At 43.2% G+C, this 19,789-nt stretch overlaps 2 protein-coding genes across 3 annotated transcripts in view; one reads left to right on the top strand and one right to left on the bottom strand.

Moving 5' to 3' along the window:
• DPYSL3 (dihydropyrimidinase like 3) overlaps positions 1–4,058 on the top strand; it is a 112,983-nt gene extending 108,925 nt beyond the window's left edge. For both annotated transcript variants that reach the window (XM_045894817.2, XM_045894823.3), the window contains exon 14: positions 790–4,058. In XM_045894817.2, coding sequence (XP_045750773.1) covers positions 790–878 — 89 coding nt within the window. In that variant the 3' untranslated portion in view covers positions 879–4,058. The remainder of the gene's footprint in view (positions 1–789) is intronic.
• Positions 4,059–10,503: 6,445 nt separating this feature from the next.
• The window catches only part of STK32A (serine/threonine kinase 32A), a 90,754-nt gene continuing 81,468 nt past the window's right edge, over positions 10,504–19,789 (bottom strand). The window contains exon 10 of the mRNA XM_045894806.2: positions 10,504–10,572. Coding sequence (XP_045750762.2) covers positions 10,504–10,572 — 69 coding nt within the window. The remainder of the gene's footprint in view (positions 10,573–19,789) is intronic.

Raw genomic sequence — 19,789 nt, 5'->3', positions numbered from 1 at the left:
AATTTAAGTGTGAGGGGAGCCAGACACCCAGAAGGGACAGGGAGAGGTAAAGAGCAACGGGTCTAGGGAAGGAAGAGGAACAGGAATGGCAGAAGCCGGAAAGAGCCGAGGGGACAGGATCAGGGGAGGAAGGCAGAAGGAAAAGACTGCAGGTTTTGAGGTGACATTGACACAGGTCACATTATGATTGTGGCAGGTAATTTTTGTCTTTTTTTTTTTTTTTTGCCATTTGAATTGCTCCCTGGCTGACCTCCTCCCTAACATGTCGCAGCTCCTCTGTGAATGGACGTAAGCGCACTCGTGAGCGCTTCCTTCCGTGCTGAGCCTGCAGGGGCCTGACCAGCACCGGGCCAGGTTGTGAGACCCGGGTCAGGTTCCCTAAGCTCTCACAGCCCCAGTCACTGCCTCTGTTCAATGGGAACAATCACAGTAGCTCCCTCCTAGGGTAGTGGTGAGGATCGGGTGAGGTGTCTGAGGGGCACCTGAAACATTGCTTGTCGCGGTGAATGTAAGCAACTGTTTCTCAGATCACCGGCCTTGTTTTTATTATCATTTTTATGATGCTGAGGGTCCGATGGTATCTAGATGAGAACCTGGCTTTTCCTGGCGGAGATGGGTGTTCCCCAGGAGGGCGGATATGAAACGCCTGGAATGCTTGACAGGACCGGAATGGAATTTCTTGGGAGATGAGGCCAGGAAGGTGCTTGCCGTCTGACACTCTGTAAATTAATCCAGTTTCTCTCTTGCGCTCTCCCTTTTCTCTTCCTGGGAATGCATTGCCAACTGCAGGCACCCAAGTGGATGAGGGGGTCCGCTCGGCCAGCAAGCGCATCGTGGCACCCCCCGGAGGCCGTTCTAACATCACATCCCTGAGTTAAGCGACCCCTCCCCAAAGAGAGGGGCAGAAGCAAGAAGAGATTTTTTTGAAGCCAAAATGGTACACCAATATTTAAGAAGGAAAGCGAATCCAAACAGTTGCGATCTAAAGAATCAATAAGCCTCAAGCCTTATGTTTCTCCAATGCTACACTCGCTTGCCTAGCTTTACGAATATTGCTTTGTTTTCTGTTCATGCATAGCCTTGATTGGTTTGACCCTGCCTCCCCGCATTTACGTGCATGCAATCAGACAGGCTACTAAGGTAAAAGTCTGCTATATAGTGTTGAGAGCGTGTGTAGTGCTGCATTTTATGACAAGGGGACAGACAAAGCTGGGATGCCAGGAAGATCAACAAAAGGGACGTGGTTATTTGGGGTGAGGGGGTGGTGGGAGCCCAGAGCGAGGCAGAAGGCTCAGAGGGGCTGGGGTAGGGCGTGGACGGGGAGGCGGGTGGGTGGGTGAGCATAAGGGGGCTCGTGTATTGTGTTGACGAAGCGCGTTTGTTTCCACGGAAGATGGCTACTTGGGGCAGCCCGTCCCTTCATCACGGTCCCCAGGGGTCTGTGGAGAAGGCAGGCAGTCTTCAGGTTCCAGACTTTGTCACATCCCCTCCTAGATTTTATTCCTTTGAACATTTTATTAAAACACCAAAACCCAACCATTATTTTCACCTGCTTGATCGTGCCAGTGTTTGGCGGGGCCTCTTTCTCCGTGTTGATTTCAAATTCTCCTCTTTCCTGGGCCGGGAAGGGAGAGAGGAAAGCCCTCTTCTCCTCTGTCTTGCCTGCCTCTTTGGTGCTCTTTAACAACAGGCCCTCGGGGTGGGGGCAGCCCTGCTCACCCACCTTCCTCAAAGCACATGTTGGAGATCCCCTCGCATTCGCGTGGCTTTGCGAACCGGGAAGAGCAGCGTGTGTTCGTCGTCCCAAGTTAGGACGAGCCTCAGTGGGGCCCCGGGAAGGGCTTCTCTTGCTGCCGGTCAGTAGCCGATTCTTTCCGTCTCAAGATCCAGGCACATTCGTGATTGAAGAGGATTTTTAGTGCTTAGGTGTTCTCTAAGTTTTGCTCCGAACAGGTGATCTCAGTTGAGACGGGAGCCAAGCAAAGATTTGGGAAAGCTAGTCTGTGGAGCTGAGGGAGCACGTTCTGCGGCCGTGGGTCTGCTTTGCAGCCCTGAACCCTCTGTCGCCTCTTCTTTGAGCACATCCTCTGGGGGAGCTTTGTGTTTCCTTATAAAGCCTCCCAAGGTGAGTGGAAGCGACATGCAGCCTTGTGTGATGTGGCCCAGAACGGACGTGGAGCTCAATGTCCATTTCCCCGTCCTGCCACTTGTGAAAATTCAATGTTGGAGCAAGTTCTCTGAGCCAGATGAGGATCTGTAGAACTAAGGTCCAGAGGCAGAAAAAGTACATTCACCCTGGGATCAGATGTCTGTGCTTGGGGGATGCGGCCCGTAGGACCCTAACCGTGTGTACTAGGTACTTGGAAGAAAGAGAGCAGGCCTCAAACACCTTTCAGGTGCTCAGGAGAAGCTGTTCTCTCTGACAGCTGAAGACCAGAGAAAAGGGAACAACAACACATGGCTAAAAAGGAATTTGGAAATAGCCAAGGAAGAGGACTCCCCCTAGCCATCTAATTACCGTTCTATTCATGAAAACGATCATTTCTCCTCATAATAAGGAATCTTGCTATTTGAAGGCTTTTTCATGGTGCCTTTATTTTAAAGGAAACTTAACGGGAGCATGTAGCTCTTGATTTATAACTCAAAACACCTGAGGGCCTGTCGCAGAACTCAGAATGACAGTTTTGCGGGCAGAGGGAGATTGCCACATCTGAAGCGTCTAAGCTATATATATACCTCATTGGCTGGGCTGTTCTGTAGGATGTGTTGCAGTACCAGCCACAACCACCAGGTGGAGGAAAAGACAAAAAACTAGTGGGCGTGTCCTCTTGTGTACCGTCTGCTCTTGATTCCTAGCCAGAGCCCAGCTCCTCCCTCCATGACCTCTCTAGGCCATGACAATAAATCCTTCATGGCCACATTGGTCGTCTGCACTGCACTGGGACTGCTGAATGAAGCATTCAACCAGCACTTCATATCCTACACAAGCTTTCCATGCTGTAGGAATAACGCTAATGCCTTCACCATGGGCAACGTGATCTGGGAAAGCCTCCCCTTCTTCACTTACTATAAGTAACTTCCCAAGCACAGAGATTCCTAAGAATTGCAGGAAAACTCCCTCTCTTTCCTTGACTTTGGTTTCTCGTACCTTGTTACTTGAGTTAAAATTTGTATTCAAATGTGTCCTCTTCCATAAGGCACATCAAAGAGCCCTCCCTATACACAGGGCTTAGGAAGAGAACATGATGCAAGTCACAGCTCTCTCAGAATTCACAGCATCTCATCCACATGTGGGAGGGCTAGCTGGACCTTCGTCTCCTGCCCAAGCTTTCTTTTGCCCTCTAGTCTCTTGGCCTGGCCCCTCTCTAAGGATGCCCTGGCTTCCCTGCAACCGTCTCACATTATTCCTTATCCAGATGGCAGTCAACTGGGGTTCTCTCTGGGAGGGCCATAATCTTGGGTAGTTGAGAAGGTATTTGTGGAATTGTTAGATCAGCCAATCCCGTAGAGGTGTTTCTTCTATTTCTGTTTTCTAAAACTGGCAGTTGTAGTCATCCCGAAAATGGGTTTTCTTCAAAGACCAGTCACCCTTTGGCCTTTTTCCTCATGCCTACACCCAGAGAGTCATGCTCTGCTGCAAAGGCCTTAATCCTAAGCCTGGACTTGCACTCACCCTGAGAGGCCCTTCCCCACAGGGTGGATGAGCCCCCCCCGCCCCACCAAACTTGGTTCTAGCCACAAGCTTCCCAGGCCTACCCCCTGGAAAACTCCAGCTTGAGTCCCAGATATACCCATGGGCTGTCCCGGGCAGCCAGCATTCATTGTACAAGTTCCCTCTTTGGAAAATGGTGTGTGGGTGTTCAGTTCTGTGTCTGGTGAATATGAACAGACCGTAAATCTCCCTGTGATCTGTGGTAGCTGTAAGGCAGCTCGGAACGTGAAGAGCTGTTTGGTTTGAACCGTGAAGAAAACTGTGTTTTGAGTTTAGCTGAGATTAAAGAAAAGTTCATCAAGTGACTGTTAATGTACACCTGGTTATTAAAATAACTATGAAATTACGGATGTTGTCGTCCAGCCTTCTTCTGTATGCGACGTGCCGTTTCACTTGCAGTATGAAAATTGCACAATAAAACTGACGTGCTTAATGAGGGGGGCAGATTTGATGAAAACAAAAGGTTTCCTGAGGAAATCTGGGGGATTTCTATCTTCTCAGTTGAGGTCGAGTTTTTGTTTTGGCCACAGAGTTTGATGACCGTTATTAGAACTTAGAATGACTGAAGTTTTTTCTGGGGATCATCTCATGTAAAACACATCACCATTTGAGATAAGGTCTGGCTGAGTCCAGTACAGATCCTGACAGGGTTTCATCTGTTTTTTGTCATCTCCTTAAAGGTTTTCTGCTTTCCCTAAAAGCCTGGACTTTGAGAAAATTCAAACTAAGCATTTTCCAAGGTATATTCTTTTTTTTTTTCAAACTATATTATATATGTATCTTATATACACATATATATATATATAGTTATTTTAAGATTTTATTTATTTTTTGAGAGAGAGCCAGAGAAAGAGCCAGAGAGACAGCATGAGCCAGGGGTGAGGGGAGGCCGAGGGAGAGGGAGAAGCAGACTCCCCACTGAGCAGGGAGCCCACCTCTGGGCTTGATCCCAGGACTCCGGGATCAGGACCTGAGCCAAAGGCTTAACCGACTGAGCCACACAGGCAGCCCTCAAGGTATATTCTTTAACATACTGATCCCAAGTTGTGTAGGAACGTTGGCAAGGATTATTTACTAAGCTACACTAAGCTACTCCTCTGACAGTTGTAAGGTCATATCATCAAATTAAAAGCTATGAGAAATCTTCTAAGCCTTTCAGAATTTGTCCTATTCAAGGTTCTCGAACTTTTTGGCTGCTGAACCCTTCTATATCCTCTTTTAACATCCCAGTGACCTATTATGCTAAACTCTCTTTGGGGAAACACGCCTGGAACCACTTTCATATTGTATGGGATACTTCTCATTGCAAATGGCAGACTACTCTATGCACAAAATTTTTTTGAAAAGGGTATTTTAAAGTCTGGTGTAATGAGAACTTCAGGGATAGAACTGGGTTGACTGAAGAATAGCTCGGTCTAGAACGTGGTTTCTCTTAATCGCTTAGCCCTGCTTGCTTTTAGTAATTGCTTCTTCAGAAAATTTATGGGTGTGGGAGCAGAACTGGCCACTGGCATCCCCACGTTTTCATTTTGCCTGCCTAGCAACTCAGGGGAAGGAGAGAGGCTCCTTCACTAGGTCCAACCAAAGAGACCGATTCTGGTTGGCTGGCTTGGGACCTGTGTTCACCATAGGACTAGGTACCCTGGCCAGGACACTGAGACTGATGGGCGCCCCCTGGTCATGTGCCCAGCCCCAGAGCCATGTGAACCCTGAGGACTCTGGATCACACCCAAAACAACCAATTTGTGATACCAGATTTGGATACGGGGTGGGCAAAACCAGCAGATGGCCATGGTACCTTTCTCAAGCCTGCGGGGCCTGAGTGTTTTGCTCAGTGAAGAGCCTGTGTGTAGGTTGGAGCAGTTGGAGATGGGGATCAGAAGATGCTGTTTTCTTACTAATTGCTTGTATGTGTCATGAACCCTTCTTGCTTCTGTGGAACGTTGCTGTCTAGTACAGGGGCATAGAGTGATGATAGCTTTTGACACCAAGCTTAGAGAACATCAAAAGCTACTCTCAGCACATGATTATTTCAGTTTGAGGTTCAAGGTTTGACCCATAGTCTCAGTTTGCAGCTTGAACTCAGGGTTGGTGAAATACCTGTCCCAGCTCATGACCAGGGCAGCAACTGAGCTCTCCTTAGGATTAGGGTGGGTTTAAAGGGCATGGGCAAAGCTTAACTGAAGTGAACTCAGGTTGCAGGGTTTGCAAGAGATGAAGCCGTGTTTAAAAAAAAAAAATGTTGGTGAAACAGACATAGAGACTTTCACCCCACTGGGGGGCTAGAGCTGTTCGGGACTGAGTCACACCTGACCAGGTGGGGGATGAGAGTACTGCAGGCATAAAAAGGTCTCTGGTTTCAAAGAACTTTCTGGAATCGGCTCTGCTCCCATCAAGCCATCACAAAAGGGACACCAACCATGAGTAGGAAATGGGGGATGTAAAGGCCAAAGCAGGTGACAAAAATGAGATCACATACTTCAGGCTGTCACTCTTCAGAACCAGGAGTTCTAGATCTTGCTGTGCGCTCAGTTGGCTACTGGGAACAAAGCAGGGTGCCTGACATGGCCTGGACAATAGGGCACTCAGCATTTAGGACTTCAGAGCCCGCAGGACTTACAAGAGCCTACTGACTTCAGGATAAGCCCAGGGAACCAGCTGGCCTACTGGCTGCTAAGCTGCTGCGGGCCTAAAAGGAAGTTGCTTCCAGCTACAAGGATCCAGAGCTGCCCGTGACCCTCCTGTCCCAGGTTTGGAGCATCCACCTGCTGTTCTGGTGTATGGCATGGGGCAGGACGAAGATGCTGAAGGGTAGCAAGGCACAATGCTGAAGAAGAGGGGCACGGGCTGTCTTGGACAAGGTCAGGGTGAAGGGCAAAGTCTGGAATTCTGGGCTGTGCTCCCTAAGGTGTGAATGCTAAGGGGGCAGGCTTTTAGTTCTATTTGTGGGTCAGTTAAATTGTGCTGCATCCCACCCGTTCTAGAACATCATCTCTAATACCAGCTTGTCCCTGGTCAAGGACGGTCCTCACAGTGGGAAATGGAAGTAGGAACAGGTGACTTTGGGCACCCACAGCCCTACCTCTAGGACAAACAGTGACACACAGCTGACAAAGAAGGATCAGTGGCTTACGGTATACAGAAGACATTTTAATACACCAAGGCACATTTACATATCAACAGAAGCATGTGTCTCCCACCCCGTGGCTGCATGCTCACAACAGCGCAGATCACCGCAGTTTGGATTTTGAACATCAGTGTTCAACGTCAGTCAGACACACTGAGCTTGTAAGAAAGAGCAATCACAGGCAGACAGTAGGAAACAGGATGTTGTGTGGACAACGCAGGCACGACTGGCTACTGAAACAAACACGATGGGTTGCACGCCTTTTCGTTCAGCTGGTGAACGAAAGCCTTAGCATGACTGCATCATCAAAAGCAGCAACCCAGCTTCCTGACGGCTCTGTTAGCATCCGTATTTGCCCATCCAATCTAGAGGAGCTATGATGATCTACGGCCTCGTTGTTTCCGGTTAAAACTTGCCCATCACAAGAAGCTTCACTACAAATTAATGACCGTAATTCATTTAGCAGTGCTTTGTGCTGCTGGACATTCCGTGCTGCCCTAGCGATGACCCCAGCCAAAACCAGCACGGCCCTCGAGATGTGTTTGCCATTAGCGGGGCATTCACTTCCATGGAGTTCGGGGCGTGGGCAGGCTTACAGGGCTCGGGTGCCCACCCAGCCACGAGGGGCCGCTGAATGCAAGGGGGTGGGTCTCTGCTGCAGGGTCAGAGTTATTATAACCTGGATGCTTCTGGTCTTGCTCCGAGTTTTCAGATGCTCCACACAGGTAAGGGAGGAAGCAGTTAGAAGAAGATGGTACGAATACCAGACAAAGGGCTGCGATACTCAGCTTGTTTTCTAAAATTCTGAGCCCTGAGCCCTGGTTTTCACACATCTACTAATTGATGAGACATGTTCCAACTGGTTAGGATAGGAACTTTGGGCCCAAGTTACGGAATAAAACCAAAGAATCTGATACCAACATCTAGCAATCATGGTACAGATTTAGGCCTCCTTCTGGTTTTTGGAAAACTTTTTCTCCTAATGTTTAAAATGTGTGGTGGTGGGAGGTGCTTACAATCAGTTGTTCTGCACTCTAGATGCAATGCTTTTTCATTTCTAACTGGAAACACATGGTGGGTCTGTAACCTGATTAGGACTGAAAATCCATCTTACCACTCTGAGGCTGTGCTGTCTAGTTGGTGTGTCCACGGTTCCTGAATGTCCACAGAGGTGCCTCGGGCACAGCAGGAACTCACCGGAAATAAAAACTAGGGGTTCCCGCTACAGAGACGGTAGGGGGTTCCCATCCTGTTAGACATTGTACAGATGTGAAATGACACAGATGGCTGGCTCCCTTCCCCACGGAGAGCCTCCTGATCCCATTGTCCTGTGGCAAGTGTTTGCCGAAGTCTTTCCCCTGTGATGATACACACAAGGTCACAGCAAGAGGAGACACCAGGTGACTGGAGAGAGACGTCCACAGCGCATCAGGACTTGAGTCAAAACGCATGAAAGTTGCCAGTTGCTAAACATGCAGTGATCCCTGACACTCCTGGGCTTACCAACCTGGAACAGAAGCGGGTCACCTTCCCCTTGCTCTTTTCATATATAATCAGAAACAGAGTCAGGGCCAGTGCCGAGTTTATAGCGTTTGGAGAAAAGCAAAATAGCATGGGCAAGTAATATGTGGGAAATGTAGAAAAACAGAATCAAACAGAAGGAAAGAGCTGGTTTTAATTCTTAGCAAAAATATGGTTGCTCTTAAAGTAGAGAGGCACTGTTCACAGCTCTGCCAGAAATCCTGGGCCTGTTAACTCAGGGAGGAGAAAATCCTGGAGGCCAAGTTAAAATCCAGCATTGGCTTCCTACCCGTGTTTAATTGCCCGAGTGCTGCTTCCTTCCTCGGATGTCTGGTGTGGCAGGTGTGGGATCTGTTACTTCGGCCTGTTTTCTCTGTCTGGTCTTCCCTGTTGCCTCCTCTCTGCCATCTTGGCAAGGCCCTTCCTGTCTGTAAGGACAAGACTCAGGTGATCTGAGCGGCATCCCTAAGTTCTGTTATTCCAGTCTATAAAAGCATATATAATCGGTTCCACATTTTGGTTCATCTGATACCGGCCAAAAATGAGACCAAAAATAAAAGACAAAAATCAAAGCCCCAAGTGATGATTTGTTTCATTGCTCACTGCACCGGGCTTCGCCTAGAAAAGATACCAACCATGGTTTGGGTAATTTAAGGGAGTTTCCAAGTGTAAATTTTACTCTCTTCCAAATTCACCTCCCATTCTACTCAGACTATAATCCCTGTACAAGTAAGGGAGAACTTGACTACTACGAGGGGCACATGGTCTCAATGTGACAATATTAATTTCCGATCCTCTCCAGACATGGGTCTCTGATACGAGGACAATTCGCTCTCAAGGAACGTAGTTACTAGAAGAAGGTGAGCAGTATGCTAATAACTGCTTCACAGCTGAAAAGCCCTGATGTGAAACATTTGCCCATTTCCATGGTGTAAATATTGCCGGTATTTACTGATCATCCCCAGTTTCGGCTGCCCAGCTTTACGTCACTGTCCAAGGGCCATGGGAACACGTGCCCCCCAGGCTCTTGCTGGCTGACCTGAGCTGACAGGGTGCGCTGACCAGAACGCCACTGGAAGCCCCAGAAATCTGCATTATTTCCAATCCGCTCCCATTCATTGCTTCCGGATTGAATTCCTTCTCCCTCTTCAATCAGATGGGGGCGTCCTGACCTCTTTCTGAAATTCTCTAGCTCTGAAGAGCCTCACGCAGTCATCCCCCACCCGTCAGTGTCCATCCGCGCATTTGTCACAGTGTAGTTAGGATGAGTGGAAAAATAAATCTACATCTAAATATTCCTTTGAAAATAAAGAGAAAGGCTGTGTGGAATAACAGAATGGGAACAGTAGAAAGGGAGAACAGAGCTCCGCTAGTATAACCCTCTCATCGTGGATGAATGACCCGAAGCAGACACCAGGGGGAAGTGACTTGCTCAAGGACACGTAGTTAATTCGTGGTGAAACAAGATCCCAGAGACCCGGGACTGTCGGTCTCTGCCATGCTGCCTCCTCCAAGGCGTTCATACACATTTTCTAGGGTGTATGAGGTGTGGAGAGCTGAGAACTACAGTCAGCAATTCCTGGCACGGGTGGGCAGGAAGTTCCTGGCCTGAGGTGGCAGGAAAGGTCCCAAGCAGAAGATGTGGAGGACTTCACTCCTTATTCTGGTCATTCTCCTCTTGTGGGTCTTGGGTTTGTTCCAAGGCTAGATTAGCCGGTCTTTTATTTAAGTCCCGTTTTACTCTTAAAAGAAAAAAAGAAAACAACAACAACAACCAGGGCTTATTGTTGAAAAGAAAAAGAAATGATTTAAACTTTGAAATGACAGAATTAAGCCCCACAATTAGAAAGTGGCACGAGCCAAGGAAACCATCTTAAGCATGTCACTGATTTTAACTGTTTTAGTCCCATTCCTCTGTCCTTCCCTGAAACAGAAACTTGATGCTAAGCTAATTTACCTATTGCAATTTTTGAAATCTCATACGGGGTGTGTGTGTTGGGGGGAAGGCTTCTGAATTTTCCAATTTTTCTATTATGGCTAGGTATCATTTTTGATGGGAGAAAAAATTTAAAAATGTTTCAAAAAATCTGTTAAGGCTCTGTTCCTCCATCATCTGCTGGGCTGCTGTTGAACCAGGGCTTACTTACTTTTCTCTGTTGAAAATGATGAACTCCTTCCGGACAGATTCCAGATGCTCTTGAAGAAGGCACATCTTCTGGGGGAACAGGTGGGAGTGGAGGGGGAGAGAGATGCAGTTAGCGGACCAGTGGGGATCCTCAAACAACCTCCTGTCTGTTCACTGGCTCAGATCTCAGAAGCGCCAGTGTATCTTCCAAATGGACACTATCTGAAAATGTGTGGCAGGAGACCCAAATAGAGTAATAGGGGAGCAAATAAGGAAGAAACTGCCAGAGGACAAAACATGTCCGCTCTGCTCCCCACAGCAAGGAAGATATGGGTTATGGTTTATGAGCTTGATGCCTTTCAGCCTCTCAGCCCATGAAGAAACAATGGCTTCGAAGTGGGTGGAGATGCGGGTCATTGAGCCAGTTACCTACTCACCAGTCATCTCCTGGCCCTCCTGTGAAAGGTTGGGAGGTTCTACTTGGATTTAATGAACAGCCTGGAAATACTGAGTTCTGGGGGAATGTTCCCCTCAACAACTGTACTGGGGTTGAGTAACTATACCTCAGGCACAGTGAGCAAAATATTTGTGACTTTCTCACAGACATGCAAAACATTTGCTTTGACTTTGTGCTATCCAGTTTTCAACATCTCTTGATGACTTCTCCATCATAATGAGAAAATTTAACTTCAAAATGGTGATAATCATGAGGCCCAGGACAGTGTCAGACCCAGATCAAACGTTTTACATGTCTGCAATAAAATACTTCCAAATGACTTCTGATGAAAAAAATATTTCCTGAGGAAAAAATATTTATTTATTCATTCATTTTTTTAAAATCTAGGAATTAGGAAATAGTAAGTCTTCAAGTACTAGAGAATTTTCTTTCCTGTGTGAATGTTTAGGTGATAGAACAGGCAAATGAAAAGGAGAAGACATTTCAGAGGAGTGGGAAGGGGAGCAAGACAAAGGAGAAAAAGAAGACTCTGCTACACTTACTCTTGTTCTCAAAATGGGGTATTTGTAACCTTGAGGGTTTCTAGTATCAGTCATGGGAGACATGAAACTATGGGGTAAATACAATCTGATAGAGCTTCTTGGCAGCAGTTTTACCCCAAGAGTTTTATTTAAAAAACTTAAATATTTATATAAATAAAAGTATATGGCTTATAAGTAGTGTTCCTAGAAACATCTTTATTAGAACTGTTATTTTTCCCCTAGTTTTATTGAGATATAATTGGTACACAGCCCTGTGTAAGTTTTTTTTTTTAAGATTTATTTATTTATTTGAAAGAGAGAGAGAGAGAGCACATGAGAGGGGGGAGCGCCAGAGGGAGAAGCAGGAGCAAGGAGCCCGATGCGGGACTCGATCCCGGGACTCCAGGATCATGATCTGAGCCGGAGGCAGTTGCTTAACCGACTGAGCCACCCTGGTGCCCCAGCCCTGTATAAGTTTATGGTATACAGCATAAGGACTTGTGAAATAATCACCACAAGTTCAGTTAACCTCTACTGTCCTATAGATTAAAAAAGAAGAAAAAAAATGGTTTTTCCTTTTGATGAGAACTTGTAGGATTTACTGTCTTAACACCTTTCTCTAGACCGTAAAGCAATGTTAGCTGCAGCCATCCTGTTGCACTTGACATGCCTGGTGCTTATTTGTCTTATAACTGAAAGTTTGTGCCTTTTGACCTCCTTCATCCTATTACCCAAACCCCACCCCCCTGCCTCTGGTTACCCAAAATATGATCTCTTTTTCTATGAGTTCACTGGTTGGTTTGATTCCACATATAATTGAGATCGTATAGTATTTGTCATTCTGTCTGACTTTCACTTAGCAGGACATCCTCCAGATTTATCCGGGTTGTAGCAAATGGCCAGATTTCCTTCTTTTTTAAAGGATGAATTAATATTCGTGTGTGTGTGTGTGTGTGTGTGCATACCACAACTTTATCCATCCACCCATTGATGTTTCCATGTCTTGGCTATTGGAAATAATGCTGCGGTGAACATAGGAGTGCAGATAGCTCTTCAACACAGTATTTGTGTTTCCTTTCGATAAATCCTCAGAAGTGGAATTGCTGGATCATAGGGTAGTTCTAGTTTTAAATTTTTGAGGAACCTCCAAACCGTTTTCCATAGTGGCTGCACCAATTTACATTTCCACCAACAGCGTTTAAGGGTTCCCTTTTCTCCACATCCTGGACAAAATGTGGTATTTCTTGTCTTTTTGATGATGTCTATTCTACCAGGTGTGTATGGTTTCGATTTGCATTTCCCTGATGTTTAGTAATGTTGAGCACCTTTTTGTGTACCTGTTGGCCTTCATGTATCTTCTTTGGAAAAAACGTCTATTCAGGTCCTTTACCCATTTTTCAACTGGATTATTTGGTGTTTTTTGCTGTTGTTGTTGTTTTTGTTTTTTGCTTTTGAGTTGTATGAGTTTTATACGTTTTTGTATAATAACACCTTATCAGATATATGATTTGCAAATATTTTTTCGCATTTCATTAGTTGTCTTTTTATTGATGCAGTCCTACTTGTTTATTTTGTTCCTGGTGCTTTAGGTATTATATCCAAAAAATCACTACCACGGCCATTGTCAAGGAGGTTTGTTCCTACCTTTTCTTCTAGGAGTTTTATGGTTTCTGGTGTACATTTAAGTCTTTAATCCATTTTGAGTTAATTTTGGGGAGTTCATTTTTGTAAGATCTAGGAGTCTAGCTTCATTTTTTTGCATGTGAATGTCCAATTTTCCCAGCATCATTTATTGAAGAGACTGTCTTTTCTCCATTGAGTATTCTTGGCTCCCATGTCAAATATTACTTGATGGTATTTGTATGGGTTTATTTCTGGGCCCTTGATTCTATTCCATTGGTCTACGTTCCTCTGTGAGTACCATACTGTTTTAATTACTATAGCTCTGTGGTATAGCTTGAAACAAGGATGTATTCCTGCTTTGTTCTTCTTTCTCAGGATTGTTTTGCCTATTTGTGGTCTTTGGTGGTGCCATATAGATACTACGATTTTTTTATTCTACTTCTGTAAAAACCCCATTGGAATTTTGATAGGGATTGCACTGAATCTATAGATGGCTTTGGGTACTACAGACATTTTAACAATATTAATTTTTCCATCCATGAATACGGGATTCCTTTTCATTTATATGTGTTGTCTTTAATTTCTTTCATCAATGTCTTGTGGTTTTCAGTATATTTTTCACCTCCTTGGTTGAATTCATTTCTAAGTATTTTATTGTTTTTTGATGCTATTGTAAATGGGATTGATTTTTTTCAGGTAATTCATTGTCAGTATATAGAAATGCTACTATATGGTAATTTTATATCCTGCAGTTTTACTGAATTCATTGATTAGATCTAACAGTTTCTTGGTGAAGTCTTTATGATTTTCTATATATAAAATCATGTCATCTTCAAATAGGCAATTTTACTTCTTCCTTTCCAATTTTGATGTCTTTTATATCTTTTCATTGCTTGATTGCTCTGGCTAGGACTTGAGTGCTATGTTGAATAGGAGTGATGAGAGTGGGGACCCATGTCTTGTTCCTGATCTTAGAAGAAAAGCTTTCAATATTTCATCACTGAGTATGATGTTAGCTGTGGGCTTTTATATATGGCCTTTATTAAGTTGAGGTATGTTCCTTCTATACCTCATTTGTTAGGAGTTTTTATCATGAACAGACGTTGAATTTTGTCAAATGTTTTTTCTGTGTCTCTTGAGATGATATGATTTTTCTCTTTCAATTCTATCAATGTGATATATCACATTTATTGATTTGCATATGTTGAACCATCTATGTGTCCCAGGGGTATCTCCCACTTGACCATGGTAAATGTTCCTTTTAATTTACTGCTGAATTTGGTTTGCTAGGATTTTATTGAGAATTTTCGCATCTGTATTCATCGGGGATGTTGACCTGAAGTTTCCTTTTCTTTTCATGTCTTTTTCTGGCTTTGGTGTCAGGGTAATGCTAACCTCATAAAATGAGTTTGGGGATGTCTCTTCCTCTTCGATTTTTTGGAAGAGTTTGAGAAGGATTAGTGTTTATTCTTCTTTAAATGTTTGGTAAAATTCACCAGTGAAACTATCTGTCCCGGGCTTTTCTTCGTTGGGAGATTTTTGATTACTGATTCAAATTCCTTACTAGTAATTGGTCTCTTCAGGTCTTTAATTTCTTCCTGATTCAGAATTGGTAGGTTGTATGTTACTAAGAATTTTCTTAGTAAAAAAAAGCCCATTTTTTTCTAGGTTGTCAGTTTGTTGTGTATATAGTTGTTCATAGTGGTTTCTTATGCTCCTTAGCATTTCTGTGCTGTCTCCTACAGAGAGGAGTTGTAATGTCTCCTCTTTCATTTGTATTTTATTGATTTGGGTCCTCTCTCTTTTTTCCTTGGTTAGTTGAACTATACTCAAAGGAAAAAAAAAACCCAACCTTTAGGTATTTATGTATAATATATATCATATATTAACAAAACATATATACATACATAAAATATTGTATTAAAATATATGTAAATTACGTAATAGGTTCATATGTTTGTTTATGTATATATGCTTATATAGAATATATATAAACAAAACATATTTATATAAACATATAAAGATTTATATACATATATATGGACATATAAAATGTTACTTAAAATATAACATGAAAAAGATTTAAAATATTAACATTTAAAAATATTTTTAACCTTAAAAATCAAGATTAAAATCAACTAAAATGTAGGAATCCATGTGAATTTCTTTTTCTATCACCTAATTCTGTTTTACTTAAAGATATAAACTAGACACTGAGAGAAGAGTTTGTGATCTGGCACTGCAGACCCCACGAGCTCCCCTCCGCACGGCCCCACCCCGGTCCTTGAAGCATTCACATTCAACATGTTCTCTTTCCTCTGCTTTAGGTGAAAAAGTTTAAGAAGCTCAGTGACATGGATAAGTCAACAGCAGTAGCCAGAAAGAGAAGATGAGGGAAAGGAGGGGGAGGCAAACAGAATGGAGGGATGAATGGGTCTTATGTGAATGAGAAGGAAAAGGTTGGTTAGGACTCTTCGAACCCGCTTCTCAGGGATGAGCAGAGCAGACAGCTGGTGGGCATGGAGGTGGCATCAGAAATATCTGAAGGATTTGGAGCAGGTGGAAATCTCAGGAGGTAGTAAAAGAGGACTTTAGGTTATTCTTTTTGGTTCTATACTTCAAAGTTGTTGATGAGCAGAGAAGGATGAAGGGAGACTATTCTGGAAGCAAAGAAGTAGAGGCATCTGACATAAATGGGAACAAAGTAGGAACATGGGAAAGGAAGAAGTTAGGAATCAGGATGTAGAATGGAAGAGTAAAACATAATAACTAATCATTTTGCCGGACACGTTACATGTACTAATTAACTCAGAACAAGTCTTTGAAATGGGTACCGATATCAACTCCATTTTATAAATGAGAAAACAGGAGGAAAGGGAAAATTGTAGTGCTTTTACTTTATTTAATCCTATCCCGGGTTCTGCAGCAGTGGATCTCAAGCTTAGCTGCATATACAGAATCACCTGAAGAACGTTTTCAAGTACTGATGCCCAGGCTACACTCCCAGATTCAAATGTAACTGATCTTGGGTGGGACCCAGACACCAGTATACTAAAAAAGTTTTCCCAAATGGGTTAAGTGTGATGCTAAGGTTGAGAAGCACTGATGCAGCAGGGACCTAGAGGAGAAGTCCAAGGGGTCATATGATAAGATTTCAGCATTATATAAATCCACAGCTTAACACAGTTCATGGTTAATGTGCCTTACTAACATTGTCTTCCTTCCTCCTCAGATCAATTGTAAGAGGTAGGTCCTATTCCTATTCCTATTTTTTTTTTATATCTGAAGGAATCAATCCTTACAAAGGATACATGGGTTAATGTTTAAACCATTACATTTAAAAGAATCACATAGCTATTTGGTAAGTAGGCACTACACACACTGCCTCCTCTAGTCACAACAGGAAGAAGGGATGACAACTCTTAACTGGAGAGAGGGGACATGTGCGCTCTCACAGATTTTCAAGTCTATCGAAGATCAATTTGCCACCATGCTAGTTGCATTAGCATTGACTGTTCAACACGTAGAAACCATTGTTGCAGATAGATGCACACCCACATTCTGTCTTTTAACAAGATAATTCGACCCCTTTCTTATCCTTATTATAAGTTTAGAGCATTTCAAGCCTGACTCTTTCTGCTCCGTACTCACTAACGCAATTCCATGTCATAGTCTAGAAGCGCACAGAACCTGCTAACGATGGGTGAAAGAAGTCTACGTGATTACAAGATGAAAAGAAGAGGATGTTCCCTCTCCCTTACAGCGACAGGATAAGAGATCTTCATCATGAAAACAAAACAAAAACAAAACAACACACACACACACACACACAAAAACAGATTCTAGCAGATATTTCTAAGAAAGTCTCTTGTAAGACTTTTGGACTTCAGAGGTTGTTAATAAGCCCTGTGAAAATAAGTTCTACCCTCTAGTGTGTCTATGATGCCGAGTGGATCACTTCCTTAATAACCTGTGGGCCTGGTGATAGTAGTCCCATTTATATCCCTTTCTCCTAAGATGTAAATATCTACATAGATTATCTTTACAAGTTGAGAAGGCATCTGAGGCATGACTCCCCTTACCTCTTTTCCCACATGAGAAAGTTAAAAAAACAAAAACAAAGCAACTCTACTAGAGTTACACATATTTATGTAAGTATATGCTAAATAAATATTTATAGAACTATATATTTATATATGTGTATACATCAAATATATATTATTATATAAACATAAAATAAATATATACAATAAGATATATATAAAATATTACAATAAGTTTTATTTTCCCATGCACAAAACTGGCATTATAGGGCTTTTCCCCTTAATAAAGCTTTTTAGGATATATATATATATATATATATGCCCACAGGATAAATATATCTTGCAAATTCTCTCTCTCTCTCACCCTAGCATTTCTTGAAACAATTTTTTTTAAGAGAGAGAAAGAGAGAGCAGGGGTGGGAGGGGCAGAGGGAAAGGGAGAGAGAGAATCTCAATCAGGCTCCACACCCAGCGTGGAGCCTGACGTCGTGGGGCTCGATCTCACAACTCTGAGATCATGACCTGAGCCGAAATCAAGAGTTGGATACTTAATTGACTGAGACACCCAGGAGCCCCTCTTAAAAAAATTTAACCAAAACAAAGAGACCAGATAAAACACAGGTTAAAAGGTTTGCAGGATATTTAAAGTACATCTTTAAATGAAAATGATGGCTGTATTAATACAATTAATTGGGCTAAAAATTATGTTTAAAATTTCCATTTTAATGAAATGCCAAATAAGAAAGCAGATGGAATGTAGAGAAGGAGAAGATAAGCCAATGGGTTTGTCATGCATGTTTTTTCCCAACCAGGAAGCAGGCTTTAAAGACTGAGGGAGTAGGGGCGCCTGGGTGGCTCAGTTGTTAAGCATCTGTCTTCGGCTCAGGTCATGATCTCAGGATCCTGGGATCGAGCCCCGTATCGGGCTCCCTGCTCCCTGCTCAGAGGGGAACGCTGCTTCTCCCTCTCTCTCCCTCTCCCACTCCCCCTGCTTGTGTTCCCTCTCTCACTGTCTCTCTCTCTGTCAAATAAATAAATGAAATCTTTAAAAAAAAAAGCTTTAAAAAAAAAAAAAAAGATTGAGGGAGTAGTAAGAGACCATGCATTATCACTAAAATCATCACAGTTGGATTGCTGACCTCTTTTCCAGGTCAGATCTGATTCCAGATCTGGTTCCTCTAGGTTGAATAGAGGTAGCCACACAGAAAACAAAGGATAAGGGCATTTCAGGACTGGTATATCCTGAGAGTATAGAAATGCCTTCATTATTTCAAAACAAATGAAATGGCAGATGGTTGCCAACAGTAGGAAACACCGGTGCTGTGTTCAAGAGGCCTGGACCAGAAGAGGAACCAGATCAAATGTTTGCACTTCTGGAAAGCCTGTCTTGACCCTCACTCAGGACTAATGAGTAATTCCCAGAGCACTTTGTACCTCTAAGGGCAGCAATGACTAGAAAGTCAGAGACATTTCCTGACACAGCAGGCACTTTATAATGGTAATACTGTAATGAGCTGCTAAGATTGATCCTCACATTTTTTTTTATTAACAATGTATCATTTGTTTCAGGGGTACAGGTCTGTGATTCATCAGTCTTACACAATTCACAGCACTCACCATAGCACATACCCTCCCCAGTGTCCATCACCCAGCCACCCCATCCCTCCCACCCCCCTCCACTCCAGCAACCCTGTTTGTTTCCTGAGATTAAGAGTCTCTTATGGTTTGTCTCCCCCTCCGGTTTCATCTTGTTTCATTTTTCCCTCCCTTCCCCTATGATCCTCTGTCTTGTTTCTCAAATTCCTCATATCAGTGAGATCATATGATACATTTTTAAAACCTTGATGTTTTCAAAGAGTAGATAGAGTGCTATTTTGAGATTTACGATCTTTCTGATGCTTCTTTGGGAGAATACTAACCTTTACTGTGAAGCAAAATAATTTTTATTTTTAAACTTAGGGTACCAGATTAGAAGGAACTAGAACAGAATATTAGAATAGGCAGCTCCAAGCTCCCAACAACAGAAACAAAAAACAAGGAGAAACTGTCAGAGCTAACTTTGTCAGAATTCTGGAAAGCAATCAAAGGTTTTCTTTAACAACCAAGGAAACACTAAATCAAGAAAAAATGCAACTTAAAAAATGCTCCTGGTGTTCAAGGAAACCTCTGTCAAAATATTAGCTAAACACAATCTAACATAACAGGAACTTCAGGGATGACACATGACAAGGAATACGGTGTTTGCAAAAGTAGTTTATAAAAGTTACTTTATAAAGGACAAGTACTGCCTTCAACAATCAAAAAAGAGCAAACCCTACAAAAGGAGAGATTCTGATTTCTAGAGGTACTTTATTATAATACTCAAATGTCAGGTTCTCAACAATAAAATCACAAGGCCCATTCAAAGGAACAGAAATTATCCCTGAGGATGCCCAAACATTGGCTTTACTAAACAGAGACTTTATTTTTTTAAAGATTTATTTATATACTTGAGAGAGAGAGCAGCATGAGCAGGAGGGGCAGACGGAGAGGGAAAGAGAATCTCCAGCAGACTCCGCCCAACACAGGGCTTGATCTCACAACCCCAAGATCATGACCTGAGCTGAAACCAAGAGTTGGATGCTTAACTGACTGAGCCACCCAGGCACCCCCAAATAGAG

The sequence above is a fragment of the Mirounga angustirostris genome, unplaced genomic scaffold (assembly GCF_029215605.1).
Source record: "Mirounga angustirostris isolate CCGP_5_RB_7025 unplaced genomic scaffold, mMirAng1.0.hap1 SCAF_7, whole genome shotgun sequence".
NCBI lineage: Eukaryota > Metazoa > Chordata > Mammalia > Carnivora > Phocidae > Mirounga > Mirounga angustirostris.
This window is presented reverse-complemented; position numbering and strand designations above follow the sequence as displayed.